Genomic DNA, 15,844 nt, shown 5'->3' on the forward strand with positions numbered 1-15,844 from the left:
ATCAATTTTTTTGATATATTATTCTGATTTAACATAGAATTCCACTACTTTGAGATATTTCTGTTCTCAAATGTGAATTAAAATGTTGTAGTTTAAGAATTGAGGATAAACAGGTCCTAATGTCCTATTCTACCTCCCTGTTAAAGTCTATTCGTAATCTATGTGCTGGATAAACTTTATACATAAGCGGTGAAATCAACTCGAAGTGATTTATTTAGCTAAATAAGAAAAATGCTATGTCATTCTCTATTTATATGAACAAAAATCAATCGCCAAACGTGTTGTTAAGCGCAGAACTCTGAAAATCATAAGTTACAAACTCAAGTTGGAATGACACAATAAACCAACATATGAGTCCGGTCTATGATCGGGAGGTGGTAACGAAAATAGCTTCCTCGGTGCAAAAGTGGAGTTATACAGCCTCATGGAGAGAATAACTGTGGCCACATAATAATTTGAATGTTGCAATAAAGTGTTAGACCTCCGGTCTGCTGGACCGACGATCTACGTAAGATCGCCGATGTAGGCTGGATGAGGATTGCGGAAAACCGGGATGTTGGTGCAAACTTGGGGAGGCCTATGTCCAGCAGCGGACTGCAATAGGCTGAACTGACTGACTTATACAATAAAGAAGTAACAGGACCTAAGCCATTCAAAAGAAAAGCAAAGGAAATGTCAATAGCTCTGACTGGAAGAATGTTGGACCCAAATCTTCGAAGTACTTCAAGAGAATGGCAAAAAATACCTCTTGTGCCGCATCGGTCAATAACTGAGTTCCTATTCGCTATCAACTGAATCCTCTGAAGAATACTATTGAATTTAATAGAAATCCAACCACCAAATGCAGATTTGGGTTATTATTTTTTTTAAATATTTTTTGATATTTTTTCTGTAATTTCTTCTTCTGACCCATTATCACATATTAATGGTGATTTCTTGTCCATTAAGATTTCAACCTAATAGCCCTTTCTGCCCATTTAAGGGGTTAATTTTATAGAAGGGATGTTTTTTTAAATAGCAAAATATTTTTTTGGTAAATGTGCGAAAGCCACGAGATGTCTTTATCTTAATTAAAGATAATATAAATACATTTTATATTTACTTAATTTTTTTAGTCTGGTAATAAAGATTGTTAAGTGAGTATGATAGCAACACCATTTGTTATTTAGATTCAAGTTTTTTAATCTCATTATGTATAAAAAAGCACAGATAACTTATGTAACTTTTAAATATACTTATAAAGGTTTCTTTATAAACGAATAATTTATATTATTATATAGTGAAGTAGGGTTGCCACTTACAAAAAAAAACTGCTAATATGGAATGACAGATTAAAAAAAAAAAAAAACGATTCAGCAGTTTAAGCTAGTAAGTCTTTTAAATATAGCAAAGTAATAACTATATATACATATATATGCATTTTAAAATGTCTTGCGATGTACAGCTCTGTGACCTTCCTCGTCGTACTCCCGTTTCGAGACCCACATCTTTCTGAACGTGTCCAATGAGGCGAGAATTGAACCCCCTATCCATGTTGAGTAGAGACGCTCTTGGGGTGCAGAGATCTGAAATATAAATATACAAAATTATCAAGTTTATGAACTGGGGTAGTACCTCGACCTTGATGAAGATTACAGCTACATAATACTGCTTTCAAGCAATGTTATGTTTCTGTTGGCGATTACTGACCAGAGCTCAGAGTTGGAGGGAATTGGGTGATGAGTCGGCAACGCGCTTGCGATGCTTCTGGTGTTGCAGGCCTCTATAGGCTACGGTATCCGTCTACCATCAGGTGAGCCGTATGCTTATTTATCATTAGTTGTTGAAGCATCAGGCTTAACTTGAGTTCAAGTATGGGTTTAGGTGTTTTATTTTAGAAGCAGTGATAATAGTCACCCGCATTGGAGCAGCGTGGTGGATTAAGCTCTGATCCTTCTCCTAAATGGGGAAAGAGGCCTATGCCCAGTAGTGGGATATTACAGGCTGAAGCGATAATAGTCAATAAATAAGGGAATTGCCATTATTATTAAATATTTTGTCAGGCACCTTAAGGTCAAATTTGTGACGGTGCACGTTTATACTTATGAATATTTAATATACTTCTAGCATTGCTCACAGTGCTATCGAGTCTTTTAACTTTCCCATGAAATCTCAATTATCGAACGCCCCTGCACTTACAAGTGAAGTAAAGAAATTGGCCTCCGGCTTGCTGGACCGACGATCTTGGTAAGACTGCTAAAAGAGTGAGATTGCGGAGAAACAGGTTGTTTGGCAAGAGAACAGGTAAACAGAAGGCTTGGAGAGGCCTATGTCCAGACATGGACAGCGATAGGCAGAAGTGTAAAAAATTGGATATCTTGGAGTCCCATACCCTGATCTTCATATCCTTGGGCGCCAGCCTCCTGATCTCGGCCAGGAGCCTGTCTCCGAACCCTCGGAACAAGGTGGAGCCCCCGCTGAGAACGATGTTCTGGTACAGCACCTTCCGGAGATCCATGTCCGACTTCTGGATGGCGAACATTAGGACCTCGTGGAGACCTGGATATTTTAGAAGGAATTTTGTATGTTTGTGATAAAATTAAGATCTTCTGGATAGGAATAATAATAACTTACTAGATATGTTAAAAATCATTTACATGATTTGTTTGAATCAATCGAAAAATATGGTAAAACCTCGTTTTTTATCAAGTTTTATTTATTGGTAACTAGCGACTCGCACCGGCTTCGCCCGGGTGCAATGCTGATACTAAATATAAAATAAATATTTGCAATGTAAGCGCAAAGAAATGTGTTTATTTACGACATTACATTAGAAACCTCTAAAACTATCAGTGTTCCTCTACTATATTATGCATGTATAATACACATAAACCTTCCTCTGGAATCATTCTATTTAGTAAATAAAACCGCATCAAAATCCGTTGCGTAGTTTTAAAGATCTAAGCATACATACAGCGGAAAGCGACTTTGTTTTATACTATTTAGTAATGAGTAATTTAATTTATTTTTAAAAGATTTTAAATTATAAGGTTTTTTTACTAAATTGGGGTCAGCGTAAAAAAGCGGACAGTAAAATGATCAATGTACACGCTAGCTCATACACAAGATTTTTTAAATATTTAATCTTATATAAAAATAAAAATGAATGTTGCTAAGCGCATATCTCGAGAATGGCTCGACCAATTCGGCTAATTTATTTTTTGTATGTTCCTTAAGGCCCATGGAAACATGGAAATTAAATAACAAAAATAAATGAATATGATTAGAAACTTACACTGATAGAATTATAATAGGAAATTTTTTTAATAAATAACTGACAACACGCTCATCTGTTCCTAAGGTAGATGACATACAACGGAGGTAGGGCACAGAAAAATAACCTGCTCAAATTTAGAGCAGCCCGACTGGGGAAGTACCTAAACCTTACAGATCACAGCTAAATAATACTGCTTTCAAGCAGTGTTGTGTTCCTGTGTGAGTAGGGGTGACCAGAGTACCTGGTAGGGATTGGGGATAGGTTGGCGACGGTTTTGCGGTGCTTCCGGTGTAACAGACGTCTATAAGCTACAGTAATCGCTTACCATCAGGTGAACTTTACGCTTGTTTGCCGACTTAGTTGTTTTTTACAGTCAACTAACATAGCTACATATTACACTTATCATTTATTTATATTTAATTTATTTACCTTCACATTCTTCACCTATGAGGTCAGGTCTGAACAAGACTTCCGGAGCCCTGAATCTCGCTGGTCCAATCTACAATCAAAAACATGAAAATTCGGCCTTAATTTTTGATTTTCTTTCCGTTTCTTTATGGAACTGGTAGATAAAAAAAGTGCAATATTTTAGTGTAAAGATTATAATAACAATAAAGAAAACTCACATGACCATTTCAGTTCGAGATAAACCTCAAAAACAGTTGTTTAATGGAATGAAGGACAATAACACTGGAATAAAAGATTGTAACAACGATGAAATATTGTATTTCAAGCGTACAGAAGGGGTTGCAATAGTCAATTTCCATTTTATATTAAGTACCCTTAATAGTCATACAATGGGGTTGGAGATTGATCAATCACCTATCTCAAAATAGTTTACTTATATGGTAGTGCACAGAGTCCTTGTAGGTCTCTCCACCGTTCCTCGGAGAGCACGTTAAGCAGTTAGTTCCGGTTGTTATCATGTACACATGATAAGCAGTCGTTAGTCATAGTAGGAAATACAGCCTACAACCGTCGTTGGAGCAGTGTGGATTAAGCTCTGATCCTTCTACTACATAGGGAAAGAGGCCAGCAGTGTAATATTACAGGCTGAAGCGTAAGTGCACAGGAAGAAATGTCTTGCTCAAAATCTTTAGCAGCCCGACTGAGTAAGTACATCAAATTTTACAAAACAGTCAAACAATATTACTCTTAATCTGTTATTGCTTTGACGACGTGTTAGCGCAACGGCTGATTGGCTTATGACTGTTGCGCTGGTGGTCGCGAATTCGATCTCTGCACACGACATACATTTGTACAGATGTGTAGCGATACAGATGTTTGCTGTGGTTTGGGCGTTTGTGCGTGTTTTGTGTGTTTCCTGACCCCACACAGGAATAGATACTAATGGGTTGAGTTGAGGGTGAGGAGTTAGAACGAGGGGCGCTTAAGCACACAAGTTAATAGACTGACCCTGAACCAACTGGTGATGACTGCTCGGAACCCATCGCCTAAGTAGCTGGGTTCCAGTGATGGGTGGGGTTGAAAGCGAATTGGAGGCCAGAACACAGAGGATGTGCGGCCGTGAAGGGGATATTTTTCTCGGCGGGAGTGACACAGATTTGCTTCAAGAGGCCGCGAAAGCACTTGAGGTTGCTCTGGGTTGGGCGACAGGTAGCACGCGCGCTCCTTCACCCCCCAGCTCCCCCCCTCCCCCCTCACCTCCAGCTGCGTGCCGTCGGGCAGCGCGTAGTGCGCGCGCTCTCCGTCCAGCGCCTCCTCCTTGAGCGGGTTGGGCGACAGGTAGCACGCGCGCTCCTTCACCCCCCCAGCTCCCCCCCCCTCACCTCCAGCTGCGTGCCGTCGGGCAGCGCGTAGTGCGCGCGCTCTCCGTCCAGCGCCTCCTCCTTGAGCGGGTTGGGCGACAGGTAGCACGCGCGCTCCTTCACCCCCCCAGCCCCCCCCCCCTCACCTCCAGCTGCGTGCCGTCGGGCAGCGCGTAGTGCGCGCGCTCTCCGTCCAGCGCCTCCTCCTTGAGCGGGTTGGGCGACAGGTAGCACGCGCGCTCCTTCACCCCCCCAGCTCCCCCCCCCTCACCTCCAGCTGCGTGCCGTCGGGCAGCGCGTAGTGCGCGCGCTCTCCGTCCAGCGCCTCCTCCTTGAGCGGGTTGGGCGACAGGTAGCACGCGCGCTCCTTCACCCCCCCAGCTCCCCCCCTCCCCCCTCACCTCCAGCTGCGTGCCGTCGGGCAGCGCGTAGTGCGCGCGCTCTCCGTCCAGCGCCTCCTCCTTGAGCGGGTTGGGCGACAGGTAGCACGCGCGCTCCTTCACCCCCCCAGCTCCCCCCCCCTCACCTCCAGCTGCGTGCCGTCGGGCAGCGCGTAGTGCGCGCGCTCTCCGTCCAGCGCCTCCTCCTTGAGCGGGTTGGGCGACAGGTAGCACGCGCGCTCCTTCACCCCCCCAGCTCCCCCCCCCTCACCTCCAGCTGCGTGCCGTCGGGCAGCGCGTAGTGCGCGCGCTCTCCGTCCAGCGCCTCCTCCTTGAGCGGGTTGGGCGACAGGTAGCACGCGCGCTCCTTCACCCCCCCAGCTCCCCCCCCCTCACCTCCAGCTGCGTGCCGTCGGGCAGCGCGTAGTGCGCGCGCTCTCCGTCCAGCGCCTCCTCCTTGAGCGGGTTGGGCGACAGGTAGCACGCGCGCTCCTTCACCCCCCCCGCCCCCCCCCCCCCCCCTCACCTCCAGCTGCGTGCCGTCGGGCAGCGCGTAGTGCGCGCGCTCTCCGTCCAGCGCCTCCTCCTTGAGCGGGTTGGGCGACAGGTAGCACGCGCGCTCCTTCACCCCCCCAGCTCCCCCCCCCTCACCTCCAGCTGCGTGCCGTCGGGCAGCGCGTAGTGCGCGCGCTCTCCGTCCAGCGCCTCCTCCTTGAGCGGGTTGGGCGACAGGTAGCACGCGCGCTCCTTCACCCCCCCAGCTCCCCCCCCCTCACCTCCAGCTGCGTGCCGTCGGGCAGCGCGTAGTGCGCGCGCTCTCCGTCCAGCGCCTCCTCCTTGAGCGGGTTGGGCGACAGGTAGCACGCGCGCTCCTTCACCCCCCCCGCCCCCCCCCCCCCCCCTCACCTCCAGCTGCGTGCCGTCGGGCAGCGCGTAGTGCGCGCGCTCTCCGTCCAGCGCCTCCTCCTTGAGCGGGTTGGGCGACAGGTAGCACGCGCGCTCCTTCACCCCCCCAGCTCCCCCCCCCCTCACCTCCAGCTGCGTGCCGTCGGGCAGCGCGTAGTGCGCGCGCTCTCCGTCCAGCGCCTCCTCCTTGAGCGGGTTGGGCGACAGGTAGCACGCGCGCTCCTTCACCCCCCCCAGCTCCCCCCCCCTCACCTCCAGCTGCGTGCCGTCGGGCAGCGCGTAGTGCGCGCGCTCTCCGTCCAGCGCCTCCTCCTTGAGCGGGTTGGGCGACAGGTAGCACGCGCGCTCCTTCACCCCCCCAGCTCCCCCCCCCTCACCTCCAGCTGCGTGCCGTCGGGCAGCGCGTAGTGCGCGCGCTCTCCGTCCAGCGCCTCCTCCTTGAGCGGGTTGGGCGACAGGTAGCACGCGCGCTCCTTCACCCCCCCAGCGCCCCCCCTCCCCCCTCACCTCCAGCTGCGTGCCGTCGGGCAGCGCGTAGTGCGCGCGCTCTCCGTCCAGCGCCTCCTCCTTGAGCGGGTTGGGCGACAGGTAGCACGCGCGCTCCTTCACGGCCCGCACCACCTCCAGCTCGGCCGACGTGCGAAGGTTCACGCCCTCCTTGCGGAGCAGCAGTCTGGAAACCGTAACGGAATACTCAGATATCACAATTATTGAGGCTTTAGGTTATGAAATACCGCAATATTTCCTCGTAGCAAACTAACCTCAAGTATCTGGTGACATCTCTCCCAGCGACATCTACCCTCATGATGCTGTGAGGCATCGCAAAGCCTTCGTATATTGGTACCGAGTGGGTGACACCGTCTCCGGAGTCCAGAACCACACCTGTTGTACGACCTGTTGCATATCTAAATGGAAAATTTATTTATTTTTAAGATATAAGTTATCTATGTAGTGTCTATAAAAAAATAAATAAGTAATACAGATGAAATTGGCTTTGTAAACAAATACTCACAAACTAAGCACGGCCTGCATCGACAGGAACAAGGCTGGTACGTTGAACGTCTCGAAGAAGACTTCGGCAGCCTTCTCTCTGTTCCGGCGAGGATTGAGCGGAGCCTCGGTTAGTAGCACGGGGTGCTCCTCGGAGAATGTCGATAGCTGGTCCTGGGGACAGGCGGTGATAAATAAAATAGAATAAAATAAAATAAATGTCCATATGCAGTAAGTGGAATGGAACTCAATATAATCAGCAACAAATATTATAAATATCACGTTTTACATATTAATACGCACTAGCTGTGCCCCGCGATTTCACCCGCTTTAATTTAAGCAAAAAGCGTAGCAAAATATTATATAGCCTAGACTTCCCCGGTAAATGGACTATCCAAAATAAAGAATATTTCAATTTGAACCAGTAGCTCTTGGGATTAGCTTGTACAAACAAACTTTTTAGCCAATGCTTTATCAGTATAGATAGTGGTTAGACACATACATTGGTCTGCAATTTACACTCCATACCTCAGAGGGCGGGACAGGGCGCGGCGACAATGACCGTTCCTATCCAGGACCAGAGAACAAGACCTAATTTTCTCCGGCGTGGGGTAAGACAGGGAGATGTAATATCACCGAAACTGTTTACCACTGCGCTGGAGGATGTCTTTAAGACCTTCAATTGAAGGGAACGAGGCGTCAACGTCAACGGCGAATGCATCTCTCACCTTCGTTTCGCCGACGATATCGTCATCTTTGCGGAAACGTTGGATGAGCTAGGCCTAATGATGGCCGGCCTAAACGAGTCCTCCACAACGAAACAAACGAAAGTTATGTTCAACAACCAAGTCATACCGACACCGGTATCGGTCGATGGTACCCTTCTCTAAATTGTGCAGGATTATATTGTTACGATCACACAAAGAAACTAGCGCCATCTAGCGGCAACCATTGAAACCACACAAAGACAGACCTACGACAATCCTACGACATTGGCTACGACTTAGGACATCGTTAGTGCTTAGTGTTTGAACCTAGTGCTAGTGAATAAAGTCTTGAAAAGAGTCAGCAGGTTTTTCTCTCCAAATCCTTCGAACCCTAACACGTAACAATATTTACCTAGGCCATACCATCCAACTAGGGCGCAACAACTTCGAGAAGGAGGCCGATAGGACGATTAACGTGCAATGGAACGAGGTATGCATGGGATTTCTCTCAGAGATAGTATTAGAAATTAGACTATCCGCGAGAGAACAAAAGTAACCGACATAGCCCACAGAATTAGCTATCTGGCAAGACTGACTGACTGATTGACTGACCTAACTGACTGACTGACTGACCTAACTGACTGGCTGACTGGCTGACTGACTGACCTAACTGACTGACTGACTGACCTAACTGACTGGCTGACTGGCTGACTGACTGACTGACTGACTGACTAACTGACTGACTGACTGACTGACTGGCTGGCTGGCTGGCTGGCTGGCTGACTGACCTCAGAGGGCAAGTATATTGTTGATCTTGATTATTAATGGTAGGAAAAAATTCCTAAAGGGCCATCCAAAAATTACGGCACATGTTGAGGGTAGGCGATTGTCGAAGTGTGACATTGGGTGAAAGAGGTTGGGAATCCTAATTTTTTTAAATTAATTTTTTTTTTTACAATTTGTTGTAATCACATTCGATAGAAACTGATGTTTTAATTTAATAAGTTCTAGATGTAAAATTTCAAAATGTGGTGATGATACACTAGGTAGGAGGGATGAGAGGCTTTTTTAAATGTGATCAACGGTGAGAAGGGTAGGAGTTATAAAATCATGAAATTGGTGTAACATAATTTATGGATGTCCTTAATCCACAGTGGATCAGTGTTACAGACAATTTTCTTTCATCTATATTGAATACTTATAGGCTTTTATCTTTTTATCGACGTAGGGAAGAAGAAACTCACTCAAAATCCGGACTAGAAAAACTGGGAAAGTATGAGTTACTTTAGTAAAATATAAGTTTAAGTAACTTTCATATCACAGACAAATAATACTGTGCTTAACTAGTGTTGTGTTCCTGTAGTAAGGTAGCCAGTGCTCAAGAAAGAAAGAGAGTTAGTACACTGTAATTTTAAAGGGTGCACAAACTAATAAGTAAATCACTAAATATTGTACACTCACTTTACTATAAATATAATTCCAGACCCGTTCCATGTCATTCCAATCCGTTACAATACCATGTTCCATGGGATATTTTATGCTAAGCAGGCCCCTGTGTTCCTCAGCTCGGGGGCCCACAAATAACTCCCCCTCCAAAGCCCCTGCCATAACACGGACGTGCTTCGGACGTCCAATACTAAAAAATAATAGAAACATTTTTATTTGTGAAGTATCTATCAAGATTGAAATTATATGATATAGATAATTAAAAACATAAATAAGTTGTAATAAATCATCAACACATTAAAAAAAACTGTCGCCAATTGTGTGGTTAAAACCATTTATGATTTTGAATACACCATTTAAAACAGAAATTAACTAATGTATAATCTTATTCAAAAATGCATATTCCATGCATCCATGGGTAACAATTAAAGATTACTAGAAAAATTAGAGTATGAGACAAAATGAAAGTAAGAAATGGACTTTCGTTTCTTTTGCATATAATTAGCTTTCATTACAATTAGGTATTTTTTTAAAGAGTTAAGTAAAACTTTATTCTAACTACAGATAATGTAGTCATTCTTTTTGTCAGTATGTGTGACTATTTTATTCAGAAAACAAAAATAAAAGTTTTATTTTAATGTTAGTGGTATCTTACAATATCTTCTATAATTCTCGTGTAACAATGTTAGTTACCATACTCCTCCAAAACGGGTGGACCGATTTTTATGAAATTTTGTACACATATCGGGTAGATCTGAGAATCGGTCGACACTAATTTTTCATACCCCTATGTTATAAGGAGGGGGGATAAAGGGGGGTTAACAACATATATGGATAAACAACGTTTGCGGGATGAGCTAGTATATATATAAAACCTTGTATTACTTATATGTAACAATTTAAAAACATTTTTTTTTTACAGTAGACATAAAAAATACGATATTTATCAGCTAAATAATAAACATACAAGTAAGTCATAATGGTGTGACTTTAGTATTCAAAATTATAGTAAATAAAGAATAGCTTAGATGTTTTCTACATATATTGTTTCCATAGTTTTGAAGCAAAATAATATTTGTGTTGAAATTAATTTGCCTACCCAGCTTCATGGTATGGGAAATACTAAATTTATTACTATGAAACCAAATTAGGACAACAATGAAAAAATTAGCATAGACCGTTACTCACTAGTTCGGAAACCTGCATTTTGGTATTTGATCACCAGCAAATCCAGCTTTAATCACTCCTGAACCCTGAAAATTACATACTTGTATAAGAAAACTATTTTTCAAAATCACTAAAGGTATGACTCACTATTCGTTAAAACTGTTAAATAGTTATTATTCTCTTGTCTTGATTTCACATAATAGTGTATTGTAAGCTATTATTAATCTTTTTATAATATTGTAAGTCATGATAATGGAATAATTATGAAAAAATGTAACGCCAATACGACAAAAAAAATCGATAGAAAAAATATGTTTTAAATAATTTATTTACATTGTCTATAACCACAGGCTGGTTCACGATGACATCGTTGAGTTCCATTTTCATCAATAAAACCTTATAATTAATAAATAATATGAGATCTTTATTATTTAATTTGTGTTAAAATATTCATCCGGACTGCTTTCAACTATGACATCAGATATTTAGTGTTGCAATAACTTAATAATTTGTACTTAGAAAAAATATTAATATCAATTTATTAATATTACTGTATTACTCTATATTTATGCTTATGTAATCTTAATATATTGATATAAATATTTTTCAATAACTATTAATTTAAAAAAAAAATAAAAAATATTCTTTTAATAAAAAACATGAAAACGAGCGTGCTTAGTCTTTTAGAGATCTAGACCACATGCAGAGGCGTCTTTACCTATAGTGCTGGGTGTTCGGCGCACACTGGCACCGGGTCTAGGTCGCTGAGCGCCCTCTAATGCGACACCTCCAAAGATGCGTCTCTCGCAGCACCGGCGCTCTCAAAGACCCTGCGCCCGTGTTACGGCCGATGCCGGGCGCGCGGCAACAATGCAAAGCGCGCCCCCACAAGGTGTGTCTTTACCTACTCTACACAATAACTTTTGTTTCAACGTAAAATCAGTCTTAAAACAGATAACTAAAGATTATATTGGCGTAGTATCGCATCGCTACCGAAGGCAGGAACCGGCACCTGTTTTGATTCGTTTGAAAACACGCCGACAATCATTGCTAACTCGGCTGTATTAGAATACTATGAAGTTCAAATTCAAATTGCCAGGGACGTTGCGGTGGTCATTTTCAAAGGTTTTGTGTACGCGTGCCGCAATTTTTTTTACCGCTTCACCGTAGTTTTGCTGAATAAGCCTTGATGCATCGAATTAAGTATCATCTTCGTTGAAAACACGCCGACAATCATTGCTATTAGCTAATTCGGCTGTATTAAACAACGAGTGATAGTGATATCGAAGATAAACACCTAACCTAGGTATACCTATCTAAGATTTCGATTTGTTTATCCTAGCGCAGTGAGGAACAAACAACGCAACGGTAAGTTAAAGTGCTTTAATATGTACCTACTAGTATACTTACGTATAGGCACCAAAGAATATAGCCACTCCCTCTCTTCCCGTGGGTGTTGTAAGAGGCGACTAAGGGATAACAAGGTTCCACTACCACCTTGGAACTTAAGAAGCCGACCAATGGCGGGATAACCATCTAACTGTTGGCTTTGAAACACAAAGGACGAAGACGGGCAGCAGCGTCTTAGGTGCGCCAAAGCCAGCCCTGCGCTCACCAACCCGCGTGCCCAGCAGGGTGACTATGGGCAACACACATGAGTTCACGCATTTTTGACGCGAACGTGTGGAGGCCCGTGTCCAGCAGTGGACTGCGATAGGCTGGAATGATGATGATGAATGATGAATTATTATACTCAATAAAAAAAATAAGGCTGTGCGAAGTCGCCAGGTCAGCTAGTAATAAATAATTACCAATACCAGTGCGAATAATTCGCACGAAATAAGTATAATAATTATCACTTTACAAAATTACAAAAATTATTTTAATTATTATTTTAGTTGTGGAGATTGGTAGATCAAGAAATCTATACAAATAAATAAAATTGGATTATCTGTTTGTAATATTAAAATAACCGTTTTTACTAAATGCACATGGATGTATATACGATACATATACTAGAACCAAATTGTTTACAATTTTTGTCTGTCTGTCTGTCTGCTTGTTCCAGCTAATCTCTGAAACGGCTAGACCAATTTGACAGGACTTTCATTGGTAGATATCTGATGTAGTAAGGAGTAACATAAGCTACTTCTATTTTAGAAATTGATTTATTTTATATGAGCAATAAGTTTTGTAAAATTCCACGCGGACAAAGTCACGAGCACAGCTAGCTATCTATAAAATGATATATAATTTATGTGGAGTAATAGTGAGGTTTTTTCTAAAAAGGGAGGCAAACATTACCTTAACCTTAGCGTATTAATATATTATACTACTATATATACTATATTATATATATACTAGCCGACCCGTGCCCACTTCGTTGGGCGTTAATTATTATTTTTGTGATGCAATTATGTTGTGTTTCAATTTCGTCGGCGTCTGCTACGTAGGGAGCCGTACGCGCGACGGTGCGAGTGAGCCGCGCGGCATCCTATCGTATAGATGATAATTGTGTTTGCTCGCAAACGAAAAAAAAACCGACTTCAATTACATCGAAGAGTAATACAACGTAGATCGACGAAAAAATAGTAATACTTTGTTCGTATTCCATATAACGCGACATTATAAAATTGTAGAATTATATAATGTTCTACTGTTATTTCTAACATTTTGTTAGCGATTGTAGGCAGAAATTTCATAAAAGGCCCGTCGTCTATTCGCGCGAAGCGCTGACATCGCTTATTACGGCGGGTTTTTTAGTTGAAGCGGATTTATATTGAATTACGGTTTATGTATTTTTTATTAAAAATATGTAATGTTCATGTTTTCACACAGCTCCGATGCACGACTGGAGTTTACCCCTTCAGATCAACTGTCTAAATAGGCACAAAAAGGCTTACTAGTCTAAGAAATATATTATTACTATATCAAATTGTAAATAAATGAATGCAATAACGCCACCTATCGGAACCTAATTGCGTTATTAGAAAACGTCTGAACGCCATCTCTAACAAGGTCATTCGTTCAGTATATTTTACTGTTCAATTTTTTCATTCCGGGGCCTTAAATGAAAATCGATTCTTAAGGAGAAAACTCCAAAAACAGTCAAGTAAATACGCCATATCAGATATAGCTCAAAAAGTTCGAGTCAAATCTCAATTATATTTAAATGGGACCACATGACAAGCACCACCTATCGATTAAAAAAAGAATCATCGATATCGGTCCACCCAGTAAAATAGTAATGAGGTTAATATAACGTTGGTCGACGTAAAATAGCCAAGTAAATACCCAGTATTAGCGATAACTCAAAAATTAAAAGCTCAAATATATTTATAACGAATAAACTGCTACTTTCTACTCTAGTGGAATATTGTAATTTGATCGATAGTGAACGAAGTAATTTCATTACATTTTGATAGATGGCGTTGTGGCAAAGTATTGAACATGACCACAGTCGTCTTAACATCGTCATGTAAATACGTGTCATCAAAGATTACTCAAAAATTGCTCATTATATCTCAATCATATTTAAAACGGACGACATGACAAGTATTAGCTTTTGATTTATACAAAAAAGATCAAAATCAGTGCACCCAGTAAAAAGATATAACGTATAATACAACGTAGGGTGACGAAAAAACCGTCAAGTAAATACGCAATATTAGATATAACTCACAAATTACGAATCAAATCTCAATTAAATTTAAATGGGACCACGTGACGAATAGTAGCTTTTAATTTATATAAGAAACGTCAAAATCGGTGCACCCAGTAAAAAGTTATGAGGTATAATACAACGTAAGGTGACGAAAATAATGTCAAGTAAATACGCGTTATCAAAGATTAATCAAAAAGTAGTTATCAGATCTCAATAAAATTTATATGTGACCACATGATAAACATCAGCTTTCGATTAAAGTAAAAATCATCAAAATCGATACACCCAGTAAAAAGTTATTGCGGATTTTCAAGAGTTTTTCTCGATTTCTCTGGGATCCTATCATCAGATCCTGGTTTCCTTATCATGGTACCAAACTAGGGATATCCCGTTTCCAACAAAAAAAGAATTATCAAAATTGGTACACCCAGTAGAAAGTTATGTGGTATAATACAACGTAGGTCGACGAAAAAAGCGTCAAGTAAAAACGCATTATTAGATATAATTCGAAAAGTAGTTGTTAGATCTCAAATAAATTTAAATGGGACCAATCGGCACACACCACCTTTCGATTAAAACAAAATTTGTCGAAATCGGTCTACCTGGTCAAAAGTTCTGATGTAACATACATAAAAAAAAAAAAAAAAAAAAAAAAAAAAAATACAGTCGAATTGAGAACCTCCTCCTTTTTTGGAAGTCGGTTAAAAAAAAACAATAAAATGGTCATGCGATGCGCGGTACATGATGGGATGATGGGCAGTGTCCAATTGTCCCCCCGCGCAACAGCGGCTTACGAGTTACGGCAGCGGGCGCCTACAGCGATGAATAAAATCGTAATAAAATCGTGTACTTATTATTTTAAATTACAGAACCAAATAACATACTTTAAAAAACAAATTTTATAGAACTTAAATAATATGTTGCTACAATTGTTGCAAAATACATTGACTTTATCGTTAATAAGTATTGAACATGAAATCAAAATTGAAGTCAGTGACATTGTTAAAGATGTCGCTAATGCAAAAGCACGAAAATTATCCTTTTTAACCGACTTCAAAAAAAGGAGGAGGTTACTCAATTCGACCGTGTATATATATATATATATATATATATATATATATATATATATATATATTTTATGTATGTTCGGAGATAACTTCTTCGTTTATGAACCGATTTTGATAATTCTTTTTTTGTTGGAAAGGAGATATTCAGGTACCATGATAAGGAAACCAGGATCTGATGATGGGATCCCAGAGAAATTGAGGGAAACTTTCAAAAATCGTAAGGGTGACTAGTAAATTTAATCATGTTTTCATTAAGTACTATAAAGCACTACTATTTAATAAAGGTCTGGAGTCGATCTGATGATGGAGAAGAAAGATAGTCGAGGGAACTCTTCAACAATTTATAGCAATTACCTGCTTTTTGAACTTAATTCGTTTCTATTGATGAGAACTTTGCACCTGTATGAGTTATAAGTGCCATTACAGTCTGATGATGGAGACAAAAGTTAGTCGAGGGAACTCTTTAACGATTTATAGCAATTACCTGCTGTT

At 41.6% G+C, this 15,844-nt stretch overlaps 1 protein-coding gene across 1 annotated transcript; it reads right to left on the bottom strand.

Moving 5' to 3' along the window:
- Positions 1-1,359: 1,359 nt before the first annotated feature.
- LOC123666716 (beta-centractin) lies at positions 1,360-11,098 on the bottom strand. Its single transcript, XM_045600780.1, has 9 exons — positions 10,955-11,098; positions 10,643-10,707; positions 9,470-9,644; positions 7,324-7,475; positions 7,073-7,216; positions 6,819-6,984; positions 3,686-3,755; positions 2,372-2,538; positions 1,360-1,565 (listed from the first exon to the last, which is right to left on the bottom strand). Exons 1-9 carry the CDS (start codon positions 11,006-11,008, stop codon positions 1,422-1,424), a joined length of 1,137 nt encoding a protein of 378 aa, XP_045456736.1. The 5' UTR covers positions 11,009-11,098; the 3' UTR covers positions 1,360-1,421.
- Positions 11,099-15,844: the final 4,746 nt, after the last annotated feature.

The sequence above is a fragment of the Melitaea cinxia genome, chromosome 27 (genome assembly GCF_905220565.1).
Source record: "Melitaea cinxia chromosome 27, ilMelCinx1.1, whole genome shotgun sequence".
Taxonomy (NCBI): domain Eukaryota; kingdom Metazoa; phylum Arthropoda; class Insecta; order Lepidoptera; family Nymphalidae; genus Melitaea; species Melitaea cinxia.